At 45.2% G+C, this 23,128-nt stretch overlaps 1 protein-coding gene across 2 annotated transcripts; it reads right to left on the reverse strand.

Annotated features, from left to right (window-relative positions):
• Positions 1-2,661: 2,661 nt before the first annotated feature.
• tuft1.L (tuftelin 1 L homeolog) lies at positions 2,662-16,773 on the reverse strand. Of its 2 annotated transcripts, none has more exons than XM_041573823.1 (13): positions 12,456-13,026; positions 9,715-9,789; positions 9,193-9,300; positions 8,819-8,905; positions 7,527-7,610; positions 7,027-7,098; positions 6,707-6,820; positions 6,442-6,570; positions 5,859-5,953; positions 5,470-5,575; positions 5,274-5,357; positions 4,799-4,899; positions 2,662-4,689 (listed from the first exon to the last, which is right to left on the reverse strand). In XM_041573823.1, exons 1-13 carry the CDS (start codon positions 12,501-12,503, stop codon positions 4,623-4,625), a joined length of 1,170 nt encoding a protein of 389 aa, XP_041429757.1. In that variant the 5' UTR covers positions 12,504-13,026; the 3' UTR covers positions 2,662-4,622. The 2 variants fall into 2 exon arrangements, with proteins under 2 accessions (XP_041429757.1, XP_018087219.1); XM_018231730.2 differs by lacking the exon at positions 12,456-13,026 and adding an exon at positions 16,535-16,773 and having other exon boundaries at positions 3,295-4,689.
• Positions 16,774-23,128: the final 6,355 nt, after the last annotated feature.

Raw genomic sequence — 23,128 nt, forward strand, 5'->3', positions numbered from 1 at the left:
CGGCCAATAGCAGGCGGAGTAGAGTTACAGCAAGAAATAGAACACAAACAAGAGGATTAAATGGGCAAAACTGCTACTGATTCGCCAAATGTCTGTACATTTCTGGAGCTTCCAGACTCTCACAGACCAAAAACCCCTATTCCACTGACATTAACTCCAGGAATCAGTAAAGGTTGCCTCTAACAGTCACCTGACCCCAGAAATCCATTTATTTGTTGTGAAGTTCATATTCTGCTCATTCCTAAATGGCTAAATATTAGGGTTGCACTGAATCCACTATTTTGGATTCGGCCAAATCTCCGAATCCATCTTGGAAGATTCGGCCGAATACCGAACCGAATCCTAATTTGCATATGCAAATTAGGGGCGGGAAAGGAAAAAGTGGAAAAAAATTGGTTTACTTCCTTGTTTTGTAACAAAAAGTCATGTGAAATCCCGCCCTCCCCACAATTTACATATGCAAATTAGGATTCGGTTCGCCCAGGCAGAAGGATTCGGCCGAATCCGAACTCTGCTGAAAAAGCCGAATCTTGGCCGAATCCCGAACCGAATCCTGGATTCAGTGTATCCCTACTAAATATGTGTATTTGTCCCAATGACTGCAAAGCTTTGCTTTATGCAGGAAGTTACCAGAATGCTTGCACTTTACAGCATTGTATCGCCCACCTGTCACTACATACTGAGATAAAACATGATAAATAGGATTCCCACGGGTCTTCTGAACAGTTTGACACCCAACATGCCCAGGGTTTCTAAAGATGGTCAAATGCCGGGACCCCAAAATGAATGTGTTCATAGCAGCCACCTTTTCCATTCACAGACAATAATCCTGGCACCATATTCTTCCACCAATGGTGGCCTGGGGGCATTAACATGTTGTCTCTGGTTTCAATGATAAAAGTCTCATTGTTACTGGGCAGGGGGCAACTCTAACGCTGAGTGTCAGTACCAGGTCTCATCTCCCAGAAGCTGCTGTACTTGAGAAGATGTACGCCAGCCCTATGGCAAATAATAAGCATATTATGGGCTTGCTGATGGGGGTTTACTTTCCTGTTAAAGGAGCAGTAACAGCACAATGAATATAACCTGACATAGTTTTTATTTCTTTGCTGTATGTGTCATATTCTTATTTCTGAAGCAGAAGTCTTGTGTTTGTTGCAGTGAATTTGCTATCCGCTCAGTTGGGTGCCGCCATATTTAATCTGCTGCTTTAAGAGCCCTGCCCAGTCTAATGGATAGTGATACATACTCATGAACAGCCCCCATAGAGCCATAAGACTACAGGCTCAGTTCTACAGTTACAGGGGGTATTAATGTGTCCTTACTCAGGAGGCCAGCAGGTGGCAGTATAACCAAAAGTAGAAGTTTAGCCTCTTATTGGCACAGAATTCCCATTAATACCCCAGCCTGGCACAATCAACTCATTTTCTTGTGGCACTGATGTGGCACGACTGGCACCGCCAACAAGGAGGTTGGAATGTAGAATCTTTACCATGTCTGGTACCATATAGTAGTTACTCTTGCAAGTGATCAATGCATTGCTAAAGCCAGCAGTGTATTTAATTGTAAGCTCTTTAGGTCAGCATACTCAATCTCCAACATGGCTGCATTTCTATTGTGGGAAACAGTTCAGTAGACTTTTGCACTAGGGCTGTAACCCATAGCAACCAGGCAGCTTTACAAAATCTGCTAATATTTAAACAAATGACAATTAAACAATTAATGTACCTCCAATGCCCTGAATATTCCTGAGGGGGGGGGGGTAATTAACTGATCTGGGGGTGGAGCCATGGGGTTTTCCTCCTGGAGGGGAGTCACATATGATGTTTTCAAGCTTTCAGTATTCTAACTGCCCCAAACTAATTTAAGATATTATAATTAATTAGTTGACAATAATAAATTTGGTCTTACAATCCAGGTTGCAGGGGGTCACTGACCCTAGCAACCACACAGAATAGTACAATTCAGCAGATTTTTGTGTCTTTTTTTTTTTTTAAGGGAGTGATAAATAAAGTCTCCTCTTCGGGTTGCCCAGGTCTCCTCCACTCTGGCACCCAGCAGGTTAAATCTCCCCATCCCATGTGACCCAGAGTCAGAGAGCAGAGGGGCGAGCCATGTGCTGGGTGTGTAACACGCCAATTATATGTGGGTGTGTGCGGCAACTCTGATACAGGAATCCTGCCAGAACATGATGTGAGCTGCGCACATCTAAACATCCAGCGAGGGTTATTTATGGCTGTTCCCTGTAACTACTACTGGCATCACATCTGTATTTATACCCCATGTCATGTCTGTAGGGGGGGGTAAGAGCTGTAGTTCTGCATCTGCCGCTGAACTAAAACTCTCAGCATTCATCTGTCTCTTATTTATTTGGATAGGAGGGAAATACCTTACTAATTCCTGTAGTTTAGGGACTCTTTTAAGGTCAGTTCCCCTTTAATAAATGGAACAAGTACACAAGAGGTCAAAGCCATAGACAGAACAATGAGGAATGCACAATATACAAATATAGGACACAAACGGATACACAAATACACACAAACAAGGGTCGGGAGCGAAACATCACACGCCCAATTCTACATTCTGACACCAACGAGATTTCGGATGCCCAGTAATTAGCCCAAAACACAAGGTTCCCACAGACAGAGGCGACTCCATGAGTATCATAACTTATTTATTTCTATTTACACTTCTACTTATGTTAGAGGTTCAGTAACCAAATAAATACACACACGTTAATGTAACAAAGAGAGAGAGAGAGAGGATGTTTTTTGTGGTTTTTCCCTGGGATTCTGGGTGGACAATGAAAAAAGCCTGTAAGGGTTAGGAAAGTCCCATACTTATCAAGGAGAGACATGTGAGGGTTGGGGAACTCTGTGCCCATGAAGGAGAGACATGTGAGGGTTGGGGAGTTCTGTGCCCATGAAGGAGAGACCTGTGAGGGTTGGGGAGCTCTGTGCCCATGAATGAGAGACATGTGAGGGTTGGAGAGCTCTGTGCCCATGAAGGAGAGACCTGTGAGGGATGAGGAGCTCTGTGCCCATGAAGGAGAGACATGTGAGGGTTGGGGAGCTCTGTGCCCATGAAGGAGAGACCTGTGAGGGTTGGGGAGCTCTGTTCCTATGAAGGAGAGACATGTGAGGGTTGGGGAACTCTGTGCCCATGAAGGAGAGACCTGTGAGGGTTGAGGAGCTCTGTGCCCATGAAGGAGAGATCTGTGAGGGTTGGGGAGCTCTGTTCACATGAAGGAGAGCCCTGTGAGGGTTGGGGAGTTCTGTGCCCATGAAGGAGAGACCTGTGAGGGCTGGGGAGCTCTGTTCCCATGAAGGAGAGACATGTGAGGGTTGGGGAGCTCTGTACCCATGAAGGAGAGACCTGTGAGGGTTGGGGAGCTCTGTTCCTATGAAGGAGAGACCTAAGAGGGTTGGGGAACTCTGTGCCCATGAAGGAGAGATCTGTGAGGGTTGGGGAGCTCTGTGCCCATGAAGGAGAGACCTGTGAGGGTTGGGGAGTTCTGTGCCCATGAAGGAGAGATCTGTGAGGGCTGGGGAGCTCTGTACCCATGAAGGAGAGACATGTAAGGGTTGGGGAGCTCTGTACCCATGAAGGAGAGACATGTGAGGGTTGGGGAGCTCTGTACCCATGAAGGAGAGACATGCAAGTGTTGGGGAGCTCTATGCCCATGAAGAAAATACTTCTGTGGGTTGAAGAACTTTGTGCCTATGAAGGGTTGAGGAGGTCAAATACCCCAGGGGTACAGATAAAAAGTTGGACTCAGCAGAGGTGTCCCTGGCTTGGTGAATGCGATGAGCAGCACTGAAAGGATAAAGAGATGACAGACACAGGTAACAGTATTCTGCCTCCATATCGAGAGGGTGGAAAGGCACAGAGAAGGCATGCAGGATATTATGGGGTTATTATTGGGTCGGAGGATGGGAACAAAGACCAACATTGCTCATGAACAGGACGGATCATTTGTAGGAGCTCTGAGAGAAGTCCCAGATCTTTGGTCATACAAACACAGGAGAGGCCAACTTGCAAGGCACTTGCTCTATATCATTTTTGCAGAGGTCTGTGTTGGGCTTTGCAGCCTTGAAGAGGTTTGGTTTGATCAAGTAAACAATAAGCAGGCACTGCTCTAGCTCCTTGTGATATGCTGAATAGGAATCTTTCTCAGCTCGTCTACTCTATAAAGTTAATTGACATCTTAATATCCAGTTTTATATCTATGTTCTAGGTTACATGACTTATATGACTGTCTAGAATCCAATTCTACCTTCACAATCTAAGCTACACACGGTAGGAAGATCCAAGTGTTCAGGAAAAAAATAAATACGGGTCCTACAGATCATTTAGTACCCACAGTGCTTTTCTCTTGTTGGTGTGAAACCCTCAAGGGTCATTGAGTGCTCCTGGGTGTTCTCCAGGATTCAAAGGCTGGAAGTTTGCGGAGCACAGCTGCCAAGTGGAGACTTCAGGTGATGTCATTCCAAAGACAATGGGTAAACAAGAAGGATGAACCCAGCTGGTGCTGCTGATCATCTACGGAGTCCTATGGAGCACCAGCCCTGGATAGTTATGGCGGCACTGGTAGGTTTCCAGGTGCAAGTCACTTTCACAGTTCATGTCTCCACCAATTTAATGAGAGGAAAGGGGCGACCAGATCCTGGTGGGAGGTATACTCTTTTACTGCAAGAAAAGGGGCATGAAATGTGATATACGTTCATATATAAAACATATTAACAATGACTAATTAATCTATAAGAAATAAATGTAGCAATGCTTATTTTTCACTTACAAATTTGGAGTAGGTTTGGTGGAATAGCCCCGTGACAGATAAGATGTGTGTCCTGAGTTGTTGGACATGAAGTGGTCCAGTTTATCTTGCAATTCAAGATTCTACAATATAAAAAAAAAAAAAATTATTCTACAATATAAAAAAAAAGACTTAATAGAGTTCTAGGTTATGCTGGGTTCTACAAGAAAATTGCCACTAGATTTTTAAAGTGCAGGCGAACAATCTGGATGATGTTTCTCAGTCTAAGAAATGGTTCTAGATCCTCTAATGCAAAAAACATATGTTCCAGGTTCTGCACTGCAAATGTTCTAGATTCTACAACATGAACACAACAATATGCCACGTTTGTTGATAGCATCACTCAATAAAACACGAAGCAACAATTCAATGTTACTTGACTGTATTGATGTTTTAAAAGATGAGCAATGTAGAGATACAGAATAATTTCTGGACACATTGGCTAAAGTCCACTCACCTCGGCCTGTAACCAAGAAACCTTTTCCCGTAGCTCCTGAATCACTGTGTCTTTCTCCTGCATTGCTGTCCTGGAATTTTGCAGCTATATGGAGAAAAGAGAATGAGCGCACTCTTTAGAACCCGAGATTCCCCTACAGGAATATAGGACCATAGGATGTTTGCCCCACCCCAGAATCATTTAGCACCCAACTCACCTGCTCAATCATTTGTCGCACTTTCCTTTGCTGACTTTTTAACATGTCGTCCAAGTGATGAATCTTTTCCTTTAGATTAGCCACTGTCTTCTCAAGTTCCTCACACCTAAGAAGAAGAAGCAGAGTGAGCCACCACCATTGGGAAGATAAGTACTAGGACCAACATTTAGTTGGACTCGTACCTGAACCCACTCAAGACAGAGTCTAAACTTCTCCCTGTGTTCCTCAAAGCTTAATTTGCCTCCGTCAGTCTTTAACTTGGTGTATCCTTGGCTTCCAACAACAGCCTTGTAGACTAAGCCCTAAAATTGTCACAGCTTGGGACATTAAGTCTGAAGCCCCTGACACTGAGCACTGTCTTTGGAACAATAACCCTACTCCACCCTCACCTCTCCTGCAAGGGTTCATCTTGCTTTCCTTGTTTCTTCATCTTTTCCAGTTCCTCCTCATTTTCCTTCATCTTCTGCAGCAGCTGCTGGTGTTCCTGTCAAGGAGACAAAACTCAGTGTAAGATTAAGAATCAATTGGATTGGGTTCCTTCCCTGCAGACTGCCCCATGAATGCTGAATCGGCAGAAGAAGGCGTCTCCATTCATTAACCACAGCCCTCAGCCTGAAGGAACAAACATTCCAATGTAAATACCTTTAGAGGTCTCCCTCCAACAACATTGATAGCATGGACCAAGCTGCTGGTGGGCCCAAAGGGAACAGTTTCAATGTAAATCAGATCTTTCTACCCAAGCACAAGGGGCTTCAGGGATGTTGCTATCGGCCTTGATAGTTTGGCAAAGCTGCTCTCAATTAAAACCTCTGCAGAAGAGCATTTGAAATTGGGACAATGTAAGGAAAGCACACATTTCCTAAATACCCTAAAAGGACCCCACAGGAGTGATGTAGGAATCCCAACTGATAGAAAGGGCAGAGGGTCCATCATTTGACATCTGAGCTGCCCATTGCAGTCTGGAACCCTTACTTTCTCCATCCCGGACATCAGCCTCCTCAGTTCCTCCACTTCTTTTTGTTGCTCTGTCGTCTTCTGCTCGGCCTCCAACCTCCCTCGTCGGTTCTGCTCAACCTCAGCCTGGCACTGGCCCAGTTTCTCCTAAGAAAGGCAATCATATATGTACCATGTACCATGATCACATGGGGCAAGTACCCCCACCCCTTCAGCACATGTATATTCATCATCCAAATTCCTTCTGGGGGTATAAGAAAAGATAAAACCCTGGGAAACTAACCTGGAACATCCGGCGGTCGGCCTGTTGCCTCTTCTCTGCCTCCTGCAGCTTAGTAAATAGCCTCTGAGCCGTCTGGCGCATGTCCTTGCCATTGTCCAGCGGGAATTCCTCTTCCTGGGGGAACAAAGAGCCTTTGTGTCAGGGAAGGGGCACCATGGATTTTAAGAGGGAGAGAAGAGGGGGATAAATTAACAGCCTTTAACTTAAGTCCTACAGATGTTGGGTGCTTTAGTATGTGTTGGGACTCATCATCCACTACAGTTTGGGAGCATTTTTATACTTACGACAGTTCCCCTTTAACCTGCCCCCAGAGAACTCACCTGCTCTGCAGCTTGTGCCCCTCGCCAGGGATCTCTGTAATGTCGGAGTCCGTTCTGTCTCTCAACGTGAACCTGCAGAGGTAAAATCCAATTTAATTGATTAAATGAACAAATACATTAAAATACATCTCATATCCCTTCTCTGAGTTGGGTCTACACCACATTCCTGAGAATAAAAACAGGTGGTATGTGCCAACCCCTCTCTACCAAATATACAATGCACAGACCCCCCACCCCAGTTATATCTTTCAACACCCTTCCCAAAAATGAATATAGTGCAATGCAGATAAAAAAGCCCCAGGGCAGAATTACCAACACCGGTTTGTGTCAATGAATATGTAGAGGGGGATAGAGGGAAAGTAACTCCCATTGACAAATAAAGGTTCACTGTCCCTTTAAGGAAAGTCTTTTTCTAGAGGCAGACACTCAATACTCTGTATCCCCAGTGCCATTAGACTCATTTTGTTTTGCCCTGATTGGGCCATCAGTTGCCCCATTACCTTGTCGGGCTGTGACTCTCGCTCTCCGTGGTTCTGGGAAGCAGATGTAATATCTTCCCTGAGAAGCTGGAGTGATGTTCTAGCCTGAGAAATGGAAGGGCCACAGTGAGGGTCACAGCAAGACCTGAACCTTCTCATCTCTTCCTCCACTCTGCTAACCTCCATTCCCACTCCTACTTACACTCACACATACATTTCCTACCTCTATGCTCACTAATACTCACACTCTCCCAACCTGCAAACTGATTGTCACTCAAAACTTCTCAACTCACCCCACTCACACTCTCCCAGCCTCCCACTCCTGATTTCCAGCCTTCATCTATACTTCTAGTCACATTCATCAAATCCCCCAACTTTTATCCATACGACTACTCACACACCCAAACCTCCAACCTAAATTGCACTCCAAGGGGTACATTTACTTAGTTAGAGTGAAGGAATAGAATAAAAAAAAACTTTGAATGTTTTTTTTTTGGCTACTTCGACCATCGAATCTACTTCGACCTTCGACTATGACTCGAACTAAAAATCGTTCCAATTTTCGACCATTCGATAGTCTAAGTACTGTCTCTTTAAAAAAAATTTTTTGCGGTAAATCCTTCGACTTCGATATTCGAAGGATTTACCTTCGGCAGTCGAATATCGAGGGTTAATTATCCCTCGATATTCGACCATATGTAAATCTGCCCCCAAATCTCCCAAACACCAGCTCCTAATCTCCAACTCCTAATCACACTCATGCTTTTTCAACCTCTATCTTCACTACTACTCACTACTACTCATAAACTCCAACCTGACTAGTACTCAAAATCTCCTAATCTTCGCCACCACACATACCCTTCCAACCTGCATTTCCACTCCTAATCATATTCATACTTTCCCCCAACATTTATACTTTTACTTCTCACACTCTCCCAACCTCTAAACTGAATTGCACTCTTCCAACCCTCTCCTACTCACCCAATCTCCATCCCTACTCCTAGTCACACTCATACTCTTCCAATCTCCATCCCTACTCCTAATGAAACTCAGTTTCCCGAGCTCTATCATTTCTACTACTCACGTACCTCAACCTCCAACTTGATTAGTAATCAAAATCTCCCAACCACTAACCCACTCATACTCTCCCAAACTCTGTCCAACTTCTTCTCCCCCGCATAAACATTGTCTCACCTCATTGTAATAAATCTGATAAATGCCCCAGTTCTTAACATCCTACCTTTTAGCCTTCTAACCTCCCTCACCTACCCCTTACCCCTACTCTGCACCCTAAATCCCAGCACCCGTCTCACCTGCTGGATCTGTTTGACTTCATTCCTCAGCTGGCTGACGTTCCACTCATGATTGGCCTTTTCCTCCGCTTTGGCTTTCAGATAAACCTAGAGATGTGGGCGGAGGTTGAGAGAAAGACGTCAACTGTACATGATATTTTCCAGGAAGGAGGTCACTCTGATTTCCTAGTGTTGGGTAAATATGTTACATTAACCCCTGCAAACACCCATGGAGGCAAACACCTGACTGTACCAAGAGTCCAATAAACACTGAGAAGAACTGATTTGGCAACTTGTATAAAGTCACAGGATAGGTGGGCATCACCTCAAGGTACATGGGCATTAATTGTATGCCATAGAAATGGGGGATATTCCTGGGGATCAGGGTTTCATACCTTAATGATCTCTTCGTCTCCATCTTTGGATTTGATGAGCTCTGAGTTGAGGGGTGAAGACCCCCGTTGTGGCCGGGAGGAGAGTAGAGCAAAGGCACGTCCCACAGGCTACAAGGAGACACCAGAGGAACAGACTAGTCACCGTGGGGCTCAAGAAAGGGCAGAATTCATAGCTTGGCAAATATGGCGGCACCATCAACTACACCATCCAAATATCCTCTAGTTCTACATGAGTATGGCTACTCTGTGCCTAATTCTGGCTTATAGATATAGATTTGTATTCACCTTTCCTTGAGGTATGATTGGCTAGAGGGGCTTCATGTGTATCCTTCCCAGTGCTCTGATTGGCTGGGGAGAATCTGCACACAGCTTTCATTTCATCAGAAAGGATACAAACCCCCCTCCCCCTCTTTTCTTGCCATGACTCGCTGGCTTGGTGATTGGCTATAAAATTCCCATCTCTGCACTGTCATTGGCTGTGAGATAACTTTGTTCCCTTCTGTAATTGCTTGAAATTCTCACCTTCACCTTGTTGGGGTCACTTCTCTCTGGAGACTCGTCCTCCCGTAGAGTTAGACGTATCGTCCTCGTATGATCCTGAACGGGACAAATAGAGAAGTGTTAGACGGCCAGACCCCCCCCATGTCACTGCTGCTACTTCCTACTGACCATAACCCCCCCTTACAATAACCCCCCCCCCACGTTATGTCTTTGTAGGATTCCCCCAATCACAGACCTAGTAACGACCCCACAAGCCACTAACCCTACCCTTGATCTCATAGCGTGACCCTATATCCTCTAACCTGAAGAGCTTACAATCTATCAGCTTCCAGCCTGGCTTGTGTTGGTAGTGCAGGTACCAGGCCCAGGAGGTTTACCCCAGACACACATTCCTTATAATCCAGGACAAAAGGAGCAAAGCAATGCCCCTCCCCCCGCAACATACCCATAGACTAATTATGCTCCGGAGTGGGAATCTTTTTCCCTGGGAAATAAACACAAGGTACAAACAGTGGGGAGTCTCAATCCAAACAATCGGAGTCAGAACCAGGAGTCCAACTCATTCTGCTGTTTGTACTGAGACCAAAGGCTCTGCATTCCTCACGTTCCTCATCCAGGGGCAGAACTGCTCCCTGCTGGGTCCAAAGTCCTTCAACCGACCCAGACTGGGAAGGAACCACTTTCACTGGCTGCATCCGACTCCCCAAACAAAAGCTGCACCCTCCTAAAATAAGGGGTTGGGGGAGGCTAGAGGGGTGTGTGGGAGTTGGTAGGGGTGTGTGCGGGGAGTTAATGGTTTTTGTGTGACTCAGGAATCCAGATTTGGGAATAGGATGAAACGTGAGCTCCGGGGCTTTGTCTCAACTCGCTGACTGGTTCCTACAAATAGAACGTGTGAATTCTGCGCTCACCATAGGGATTAGGGGTGAGGATATGAACTAAAAATCACCCCAACTTCTATTCACAAATGACCCTCACACTGTAATTACCGTCTTTCATTTGCCCCATCCTAGTGGCTGGAATCTGGAATTCTTTGCTCTACCAACTCGGCTGGACGGCGGTTCCATAATTCCCTAATGTACAGCCCAACCCATAATCAGCCACAGATCCATGTCCAGTCTCTGGGCCGACATCTCCCCATTCAGAACACACGGCTCCTCTGGTCCAAGGTTGGGTGGAAAATAAAGTGTGAGCTCTGCGGGCCAGGCACAATCTTCCCCTGTGTAGTATTTAGTGAAAGGCAACATTCCAGATGTTCCAGTGACCTGGGAGCCCTCCAAATCAATTACTACCGCAATAATAACAAACAGACACTTACAGTTATGGGTTATAAGGTGCCTGTACTTACCTTGTGCCCCTGCCCTGTGGCCCCTCCATAACCCCCTTCCTAAACATCTCTCCCTTCCCCCTAATAAATCTAGTAGCAACTTACTGTACTCACTATCAGTGTGTAACACACTCACACCAGCACATGGAACCCTAACTCACTCCTACAGTATCATCAGCCACACAAAGACACCACTTGCCCACTATACACATACACTGCACTAGTACCATTTACACCAATAGGAATTATTCCTGCGCACTATTTGCACACCCATAGGCACTGAAGACACAAACAGAACACAACTATATCCCGTGCACACCTGGAGGCACTATAGATGCACAAACATCTATCAGTGATATTTCTTATTAGTGCACATGTACCATAGACACTTTTAATTTACTAGTGCAAGGCACAATTCTCTACTAGTGCAATTCTCATTGATAGGCACAATTCACTACTAGTACACACATATTAACACTCAGTGCCTTGTTTGTTAGTGTAAACATGACTAATTTCTAGTGCACACTGTAGATCCTATACACAGGGTTTGCCGGTGCACACTTACACACTTACACACTTACACACTTACACACTTACACACTTACACACTTACACACTTACACACTTACTGATGCACAAGAACCAGAAGAAATTAAAGGGAACAAACCCAACTCACTGGCAGCCGACGGTTTGACATCACAGGAGAGACACTTACATGTGAATTCCAGGGGAAACAAGAAGCTACCTGGCAATTTGCACAATAACGTGTCCTGACAAAGACTCACAAGCAGCTGGAACACTCAGCTCACACTGTAAATATCCAGTTTATTGATCAGTCCATCGACCCAGTGGAAGTGGCTCTGCTATGGGCTGAAATGATTCCCAGAACCAGAACTGTGATTGTGCCCTTCCCTGTACCCCGCCCTTTAACCCACCCCTGTACCCCATCCCTGTATCTCACCCCTGTACAGTTATCCAGCTGGGAATGTTGTACTGCGCTATGGAATATGCCAGCATCAGTCTGCTCAGTACTACACAATATACACATAATATATACACATAATACAGGCAGTCACTTTCCCCTGGATGATGGTCTCTATACACACACATAATACACACACATAATACACACACATAATACACACACATAATACACACACATAATATACACACAGAGGTGTTTCTATATTCTGTGGGGCCCTATCGTGTTCTGTGGGGCCACATGAAGCAGCAGAGGGAAAGTACAGAAAGTCCACACACTTATCCTTTAACCGGGAAGTGGCTGCACCCATGGGAGAATCCCGACTCCTTGCATCAGGGTGGTGCCATTTGCAGTCTGTGGCTCTCACTGAACTACAACTCCCAGCATCCCCCCTGCCCACCCAGACCATTAAAGGAAAGCTGAGTGAGACATACAGACAAGTGACACACTGACCGTCTCAGGATCCAGACCAATGTGTTTGAGGGTACAAAGACTGTTCATCCTTCCTTGTGTCTCCTGCCCAGCTGCACCCACACCTCTGAGCAAAGGGGAGGGGGGACTGGGCCTTTAACAGCAGGGAGGGGCCAGAGAAACTAGCCACACCCACTCCATAAAACATTGTGCACTGATTGGCCCCCTCACAGGTGGAAAGGCGGGGCTGACATCAGCCAGGAATACAAAGGCTTCCACTGCAGTCTGATTGCCATGAGTTCTCATTAAAGTGATAGTGTTTTGCTTAGCTCTAAGCAGTAAAGCAGGAGTGTAGTAAAGCAAGAGTGTAGTAAAGCAGGAGTGTAGTAAAGCAGGAGTGTAGTAAAGCAAGAGGAGTGTAGTAAAGCAGGAGTGTAGTAAAGCAGGAGTGCAGTAAAGCAGGAGTGTAGAAAAGAAGGAGCGTAATAATGCACGAGCATCGTAAAGCAGGAGCGTCGTAAAGCAGGAGCGTCGTAAAGCAGGTGTGTAATAAAGCAGGAGTGTAATAAAGCAGGGGTGTAGTAAAGCAGGCGTGTAATAAAGCAGGCGTGTAGTAAAGCAGGGGTGCAGTAAAGCAGGGGTGCAGTAAAGCAGGCGTGTAGAAATGCAGGCGTGTAATAAAGCAGGCGTGTAATAAAGCAGGGGTGTAGTAAAGCAGGAGTGTAGTAATGCAGGTGCGTCGTAAAGCAGGTGTGTAGTAAAGCAGGTGTGTAGAAATGCAGGTGTTTAGTCAAGCAGGAGGATAGTAAAGCACGAGTGTGGTAAAGAAGGCTTGTAGTAAACCAGGGGGCGGTAAAGCAGGGGTGTAGTAAAGCAGGGGGCAGTAAAGCAGTGGTGTAGTAAAGCAGGAGTTTAGTAAAGTAGCAGGGTAGAAGGAGACTACGCGCAGTGCAGAGAATGGATGTGAGAGCAAATAGAGTGTAAGCTCTGCAGTACAGGGACACTGATTTCCTTCCTGATGAGCCAGTGGATATAAAATAACAGATCCCACATGGAGGAGGAGCAGCTGGTTGCACTGAATCCCTGGGAACAGATCAGTGTTACTATTGTATCCAATGGTGCGGAGTTCCCAGGGACAGTCCCATATATGGAATATTTGCCCTTGGGAATGTCCCCGGGGTCTCACTGTACCAATAAAGGAGCCAAGTTTCCTGCCCATTGTCTGTCCTGCAGCCTCTGCATCTACTCTCTCACTAGATTGCAAGCTTCTTCCATTTATTTCTCTAGATTATAAACTGCTTGGGACAGGGTCTCCCATTATACCACTAGAGTGTAAGCTCCTTGGGACAGGGTCTCCTATTTTATAATTAGAGTGTAAGCTCCTTTGAGTAGGGTCTCCCATTACACCACTAAATTGTAAGCTCCTTGGGACAGGGTCTCCCGTTTTATCACTAGAGTGTAAGTTCCTTTGGACAGGGACTCCCATTATACCACTAGAGTGTAAGCTCCTTGAAGCAGGGTCTCCCATTACACCACTAGAGTGTAAGCTCCTTGGAGTAGGGTCTCCCATTACACCACTAGAGTGTAAGCTCCTTGAAGTAGGGTCTCCCATTACACCACTAGAGTGTAAGCTCTTTGGGACAGGGACTCCATTAACCCACTCTATGTCTCTAGGTGACACAGTGATGAAAGATTATAATACACACTCACACCTGTGTATATGTGTATATAAAGGGCACAATCCCATGGCAGCTCCTCCCTCCATTATTCTCACAAGCTAAAAATAAACAGGACAGGTTCTGTTTCCCTTTGGGCTGACCCAGTCCCACCTGACTCTCCCGGAGCTTCTGGGTCTGTCCTGCACTTACACAACGTCTAAGGAAAATTCCATTGTATTGATTGTAAGCTCTTTGGGGCAGTGACTATGTTAATGTGTGTACTGTACTCTGGGGTCTGTAAGGGGAAAGAATGGCTCATTATTACAAGGGCCCCTCCCCTAGGAGTTTTACAGGGAATCAGGTGAATCAGGGCCCCAGGAATCCCAGTGACGTGAGGCTCCTGGGGAAGGTATTTACTCTGCTCCCTGCCCAAATATGGCCGCTTCTTGCACTAAATGTGCCAGGGGTCACCAGGTCTTAGCCCTGGGCACGAGGGGAGGATCCCAGGAAATGGTTTCATTCCAAACCAAATAAGCCCAGGCTGATGCTTCTTCTCACAGGAAGTGCCACGTGCCCAGGAATATCCCTCCCCTGTGATCAGAATTTATTTCCCATTAATGTAATTAGTGGAGGTAATATATATATGGGGGTGGGAGGGGTGTAATTAGGGATTAGGGGTTACACAATGTTCATTCATTCCTATGGCCGCCGCTGACCTCTCATTGGCTGGGATGCCAAGAATATTTATTTCAGCTATTTTGGGACTAGTTAAGGAGGGGTGTGTATAATGTGTGTGTGCAACTCCACAAAAATGTCCACTGGCACAGGAGCTGCCATACTGCTTCCTAGACAGCTCTCTGTTGACTGGTTGCCCTTTATCACATGGTTTATAGACTGGCATTTCTACTTGTGCCACTACAGAACCATGGTCACCCTGTTCTCAGTCCAGGCCTGGCAGCAGGAGTCTGTTTTTTGCAGCAGGAGTCGGTTGTTTGCATCAAGAGTCACTTGTTTGCATCAGGAGTCACTTGTTTGCAGCAGGAGTCACTTGTTTGCAGCAGGAATCACTTGTTTGTAGCAGGAGTCACTATTTTGCAGCAGGAGCCACTTGTTTGCAGCAGGAGTCAGTTGTTTGCAGCAGGAGTCAGTTGATTGCAGCATGGGTCAGTTGTTTGCAGCAGGAGTCAGTTGTTTGCAGCAGGAGTCACTTGTTTGCAGCAGGGGTCAGTTGTTTGCAGCAGGAGTCAGTTGTTTGCAGCAGGAGTCAGTTGTTTGCAGCAGGGGTCAGTTGTTTGCAGCAGGAGTCAGTTGTTTGCAGCAGGAGTCAGTTGTTTGCAGCAGGGGTCAGTTGTTTGCAGCAGGGGTCAGTTGTTTGCAGCAGGAGTCAGTTGTTTGCAGCAGGGGTCAGTTGTTTGCAGCAGGAGTCACTTGTTTGCAGCAGGAATAATGTTTATGGGGGTTGGGTTGATCCCTGAGTGTTTGGGAAGAGAGCAGACGCCATTGGGCATTACAACACATGGGCACGTGTAGCATCTGAGCAAGTTCTAAATATAAACTCTATTTACTCTCAGCCCCTGAGTGGCGTCACCAACAGCTGTCAGTCCCACCAGCCTGCGCTCGCCTGTCCCTTGGCGCCGGCCCAGAATGCACCCTGACTTATAGTGCTGTCACTCAAGTATTTAGGGCTCCGTGTTCTGCCACAAACTGGGTTCTCACTGTTTCAGCAAGAATTTTACTAAGAATTCTCAGCAAATGAAGAATTTTGGACACAGAAGTAAAAAATATACAGTTCCACCTGTGGGGCAAAGGGCACTGATAGCAGCACATTCCTCACCCACATACCTGCTGTAAAGCAATAAAAGTGCCACATACAGAACCTTCTATACAACTCTGTGTCACTCAGCTTCAGCCAATCAGATCTCTTGTTTGGCTGCAAATCAAACAGCGACACAGCGGCTCAGGCTGAACAAAGACTCGTCCATCAAGTTCAACCATTGGCTCAAATAACCTTTTGTGAAATATCAACAACCAGGGGCCCCATCAGTAATCCCAGAGGGGCCATACCTTAAAGACGGGGGGCCCTGCACTTTATTTCCTAGAAAAAGATTTGTACTTTATTCACTGTAGAAGGTTTATGAGTTTCTCATTATTAGGGGTAAGTGCCAAGTAATTGTTCCTCTGATGTTACCCAGTCACAAGGGTTGTGAGATCAGGAATGTGTGCCCCCCCCCTTGAGCTCATCCCGACCCCCCACCTCATCCCCTCCTCCTCCCATGGGGGGGCAGACTCTCAGACAGACAGACACTGCCGCCCCCAACACACAGACAAGCAGATAGTGCCCCGGGGCAGAAGTGAAAAGTTGGGCTTTAGGAGGCACTGGTGGGTTAATACCCGTTTCCCTGCCCCCCACACACACACCAAGTACATGTGTGACCCCCCCAAAACAGGGGATTTGGTACTTACTGTCCAAGGGCCGAGGATCAGGGACCAAGTGTCAGGTTGTGTCATTGTGATGCAGCTGGGGGGCCCTTGTACCGCTCAGTAACTTCTTCTTCTTCTGGTGCCCCTGGGTCACTCCTATTGGTCCCCTCACTGGTGCCCCCCTGCCCTCAGTTGTCCCACACACCTCCCTCTGGGTATTGTCATCTATATACTGTATTTATATATATACTGCCAATGCCTGGTATCTCACTGCTGTCACTCACCTACACTGCCCACGTACCCCTCTCTATACCCCTCTACCTCCTCTCTGTACCCCTCTCTAAACTCCTCTACCCCCTCTCTGTACCCCTCTCTATACCCTCTCTGTACCCCTCTACCCCCTCTCTGTACCCCTCGCTATACCCTCTCTGTACCCCTCTACCCCCTCTCTGTACCCCTCTACCCCCTCTCTGTACCCCTCTCTATACCCTCTCTGTACCCCTCTCTGTACCCCTCAGACTCTCTGTACCCCTCAGGCTCTCTGTAACCTTCTCTGTACCCCTCTCTGGTGCCCCTGAGTTAGACTGGAAGCCCAGGGTACTTGTGTCAGTCAGTGTAAGTAGTTTAGGGGTGGAGTGAAGTGGAAGGGGAGGAGCCAGTGTATGACACGTGTGTGTGAAAGTGTGAGATTGTGTTACACCAGTGTCAGATTGTTGTGATATTACACAGGGTCTCTCTGGTATGTGACCCGTGACCCCTTCCCACCTCTCTGCTCTAAATTTAAATGTCCAGGAAAAAAGATTATGTCACTCAGTCATGAGACCCCCAACTTAAGGTGCCCATACACTGAGAGATCCGCTCGTTTGGGGATGTTGTCAAACGAGCAGATCTCTCCCCGATATGCCCACCTTGAGGTGGGCAATATCGGGCTGATCCGATCGTGGGCCCTAGGGCCCAACGATCGGATCCTAACAAATAGCAATGGCAACGAATAGATGCGGCCGCGATCCGACGGGATTTTTTGGCCCATCCGATCGAGATCTGGCCGACTTTTGGCCAAATCTCGATCGGTGAAGCCCTTCGGGGGGCCCCATACACAGGCCAATAAGCTGCCGACACGGTCTGTCGGCAGCTTTTATCGGCCCGTGTATGGCCACCTTTAGTCTGTCAACCCCCCCCCCCTATGGCTTTACTCTCCACTGCCCACAGTGCAACCAGAGTGCTGCTCCTGACTTCCTATCTTCAGGCTACACAGAAGCACCAACAGCACATGGGACTGACATTGAGCTGCAGGATATTTATATTTATGGCTCGTGTGCAGGTGGGGGTAATAAATCAGTCAGTGGGGCTGATCCATTTACCTTACTGGGGGGGGGTCTGGACTGGGAGTCAAAAAAGAAACCAACATTCCCAATACCCAGAGGCCCAATAAATAGTGAGTGTCTGTGTCATCTTACAGCAGCCCCCCTGAAATTTGCCTGAACCCTCAGATAATCCGTCTGGGCAGGGCAGAGCCATAGAGAAATTACCCATAATGCTTTGGTACAGGAAACAGCCATAGAGAAATTACCCATAATGCTTTGGTGCAGGAAACAGCCATAGAGAAATTACCCATAATGCTTTGGTACAGGGCCCAGCCATAGAGAAATTACCCATAATGCTTTGGTGCAGGAAACAGCCATAGAGAAATTACCCATAATGCTTTAGTTCAGGAAACAGCCATAGAGAAATTACCCATAATGCTTTGGTACGGGGCACGGCCATAGAGAAATTACCCACAATGCTTTGGTAACAGGACACAGACATATCACACAGTGACGTAAACAGATATCACTGGCCCAAAACAATTCATCTTTTCATGGTCCCCAAATATGTGATGTTGATCAGGAAACAGCCATATAGAGAAATTTACCCATAATGCTTTGGTGCAGGAAACAGCCATAGAGAAATTACCCCATAATGCTTTGGTACAGGAAACAGCCATAGAGAAATTACCCATAATGCTTTGGTGCAGGAAACAGCCATAGAGAAATTACCCATAATGCTTTAGTTCAGGAAAAGCCATGCCATAGAGAAATTACCATAATGCTTTGGTGCAGGAAACAGCCATAGAGAAATTACCCATAATGCTTTTGTGCAGGAAACAGCCATAGAGAAATTACCCATAATGCTTTAGTTCAGGAAATAGAGAAATTACATAATGCTTTGGTGGCAGGAAACAGCCATAGAGAAATTACCCATATGCTTTGGTGCAGGAAACAGCCATAGAGAAATTACCATAATGCTTTGGTGCAGGAAACAGCCATAGAGAAATTACCATAATGCTTTAGGAACAGGAAACAGCCATAGAGAAATTACCCATAATGCTTTAGCGAAAACAGCCATAGAGAAATTACCCATAATGCTTTAGAGGAAACAGCCATAGAGAATTACCCATAATGCTTTGGTGCAGGAAACAGCCATAGAGAAATTACCCATAATGCTTTGGTACGGGCAAGAGAGAAATTACCACAATGCTTTGGTACAGGACACAGACATAATCACACAGTGACCTAAAACAGATATCACTGGGCCCAACAACAATTAATTTTTCATGTCCCCAAAATATGTAGATGTTGATCAGTTTTATTTCATATTTATTGGACTTGTACCAATGCTTTGGTATAGGGCACAGCCATAGAGAAATTACCCATAATGCTTTAGTTCAGGAAACAGCCATAGAGAAATTACCCATAATGCTTTAGGTTCAGGAAATAGCCATAGAGAAGAGAAATTACCCATAATGCTTTGGTGCAGGAAACAGCCATAAGAGAAATTACCGCATAAGCTTTAGTGCAGGAAACAGCCATAGAGAAATTACCCATAATGCTTTTGGGGCAGGAAACAGCCATAGAGAAATTACCCATAATTGCTTTACGTACAGGGACAAGCATAGAGAAATTACCCATAATGCTTTGGTGCAGGAAACAGCCATAGAGAAATTACCCACAATGCTTTGGTGCAGGAACAGCTCCCACGATAAAAGATATTACCCAACAAATTCTTTTTTGCCAAAAAATTAATGTGAATTTTTATCCAATAATGACTTTTGCTTTGGTAAGGAAACAGCCATAGAGAAATTACCCATAAATGCTTATGGTGCAGGAAACAGCCATAGAGAAATTACCCATAATGCTTTGGTAGTAGAGAAATTACCCATAATGCTTTAAACAGCCATAGAGAAAATTACCCATAATGCTTTGAGGAAACAGCCATAGAGAAATTACCCATAATGCTTTGGTGCAGGAAACAGCCATAGAGAAATTACCATAATGCTTTGGTGCAGGAAACAGCCATAGAAAATTACCCATAATGCTTTGGTGCAGGAAACAGCCATAGAGAAATTACCCATAATGCTTTGGTGCAGGAAACAGCCATAGAGAAATTACCCATAATGCTTTAGTTCAGGAAAACAGCCATAGAGAAATTACCCATAATGCTTTGGTTGGCAGGAAGCCATAGAGAAAATTACCCATAATGCTTTAGTTCACAGGAAAAGCCATAAGAGAATTACCCATAATGCTTTGGTACGGGGCACGGCCCATAGAGAAATTACCCACAATGCTTTGGTACAGGACAACAGACATATCACAACAGTGACTAAACAGATAATCACTGGGCCCAACAACAATTTTTTTTTATGTCCCCAAAAATATGTAGATGTTGATCAGTTTTATTCATATTTATTGGACTTGTACCAATGCTTTGGTATAGGGCACAAGCCATAGAGAAATTACCCATAATGCTTTGGTGGCAGGAAACAGCCATAGAGAAATTACCCATAATGCTTTGGTACAGGAACACCATGAGAAATTACCCATAATGCTTTGGTACAGGGCACAGCATAGAGAAATTACCCATAATGCTTTTGGTAACAGGGCACAGCCATAGAGAAATTACCCATAATGCTTTGGTGCACGAAACAGCCATAGAGAAATTACCCATAATGCTTTGGTACAGGCACAGCCATAGAGAAAATTACCGGCAGGAAACAGCCATAGAGAAATTACCCATAATGCTTTGGTGCAGGAAACAGCCATAGAGATTACCATAATGCTTTGGTGCAGAAACAGCCATAGAGAAATTACCCATAATGCTTTGGTACAGGAAACAGCCATAGAGAAATTACCCATAATGCTTTGGTGCAGGAAACAGCCATAGAGAAATTACCCATAATGCTTTGGTGCAGAACAGCCATAGAGGAAATTACCCATAATGCTTTGGTACAGGAAACAGCCATAGAGAAAACCATAATACAGATAGAGAAATTACCCATAATGCTTTAGTTTAGGAAACAGCCATAGAGAAATTACCCATAATGCTTTAGGGAAACAGCCATAAGAGAAATTACCCAGCTTTGGGCAGGAAACAGCCATAGAGAAATTACCCATAATGCTTTGGTGCAGGAAATAGAGAAATTACCATAATGCACAGGGCACAGCCATAGAGAAAATTACCCATAATGCTTTGGTGCAGGAAACAGCCATAGAGAAATTAACCCATAAGCTTTGGCCAAACACAGCCATAGAGAAATACCCATAATGCTTTGGTACAGGAAACAGCCATAGAGAAATTACCCATAATGCTTTGGTGCAGGAAAACAGCCATAGAGAAATTACCCATAATGCTTTGGTGCAGGAAACAGCCATAGAGAAATTACCCATAATGCTTTGGTGCAGGAAACAGCATAGAGAAATACCCATAATGCTTTAGTTCAGGAAACAGCCATAGAGATTACCCATAAATGCTTTGGTGCACAGCCATATGCCCATAATGCTTTTGGTACGGGCACGGCCATAGAGAAATTACCCAATACATTTGCAGAAAATACCACAGACGGACACAGACATAACACAGTGACGTAAACAGATATCACTGGGCCCAACAACATTCATTTTTAATCTCCCAAAATATGTAGATGTTGATCAGTTTTATTCAATTTATTGGACTTGTAACCAATGCTTTGGTATAGGGCAGCCATATGAAGAATTACCCATAATGCTTTGGTACAGGAAAACAGCATAGAGAAATTACCCATAATGCTTTGGTGCAGGAAACAGCCATAGAGAAATTACCCTTTGGCACAGCATAGAGAAATTACCCATAATGCTTTGGTGCAGGAAACAGCCATAGAGAAATTACCCATAATGCTTTGGTACGGGCAGCCATAGAGAATTACCCATAATGCTTTGGTCAGTAGGCCAGGGCAAACAAGCCATGAGAGCTTTGTTGCATAGAGAAATTACCCTTTTGGCATAGAGAAATTACCCATAATTTTGGTGCAGGAAACAGCCATAGAGAAATTACCCATTAATGCTTTGGTGCAGGAAACAGCCATAAGAGAAATTACCCATAATGCTTTGGTGGCAGGAAACAGCCATAGAGAAATACCCATAATGCTTTGGTACGGGCACGCCATAGAGAAATTACCCAGCTTTGGTGCAGGAAGCATAGAGAAATTACCCATAATGCTTTGTGCAGGAAACAGCCATAGAGAATTACCCAATAATGCTTTTTGCTTTAGTCAGGAAAACAGCCATAGAGAAATTACCCATAATGCTTTGGTGCAGGAAACAGCCATAGAGAAATTACCCATAATGCTTTAGTTCAGGAACAGCCATAGAGAAATTACCCATAATGCTTTGGTGCAGGAAACAGCCATAGAGGAAATTACCCATAATGCTTTGGTACAGGGCAACAGCCCATAGAGAAATTACCCATAAATGCTTTGTTCAGGAAACAGCCATAGAGAAATTACCCAATAATGCCAAGGAAACAGCCATAGAGAAATTACCCATAATGCTTTGGTGCAGGAAACAGCCATAGAGAAATTACCCATAATGCTTTAGTTCAGGAAACAGCCATAGAGAAATTACCCATAATGCTTTGGTGCAGGAAACAGCCATAGAGAAATACCACAATGCTTTGGTACAGGACACAGCCATAGAGAAATTACCCATAATGCTTTGGTGCAGGAAACAGCCATAGAGAAATTACCCATAATGCTTTGGTACGGGGCACGGCCATAGAGAAATTACCCACAATGCTTTGGTACAGGACACAGACATATCACACAGTGACGTAAACAGATATCACTGGGCCCAACAACAATTCATTTTTCATGTCCCCAAAATATGTAGATGTTGATCAGTTTTATTCATATTTATTGGACTTGTACCAATGCTTTGGTATAGGGCACAGCCATAGAGAAATTACCCATAATGCTTTGGTACAGGAAACAGCCATAGAGAAATTACCCATAATGCTTTGGTGCAGGAAACAGCCATAGAGAAATTACCCATAATGCTTTGGTACAGGGCACAGCCATAGAGAAATTACCCATAATGCTTTGGTGCAGGAAACAGCCATAGAGAAATTACCCATAATGCTTTGGTGCAGGAAACAGCCATAGAGAAATTACCCATAATGCTTTGGTATGGGGCACGGCCATAGAGAAATTACCCATAATGCTTTGGTACAGGGCACAGCCATAGAGAAATTACCCATAATGCTTTGGTGCAGGAAACAGCCATAGAGAAATTACCCACAATGCTTTGGTACAGGACACAGACATATCACACAGTGACGTAAACAGAT

The sequence above is a fragment of the Xenopus laevis genome, chromosome 8L, assembly GCF_017654675.1.
Source record: "Xenopus laevis strain J_2021 chromosome 8L, Xenopus_laevis_v10.1, whole genome shotgun sequence".
Lineage (NCBI taxonomy): Eukaryota > Metazoa > Chordata > Amphibia > Anura > Pipidae > Xenopus > Xenopus laevis.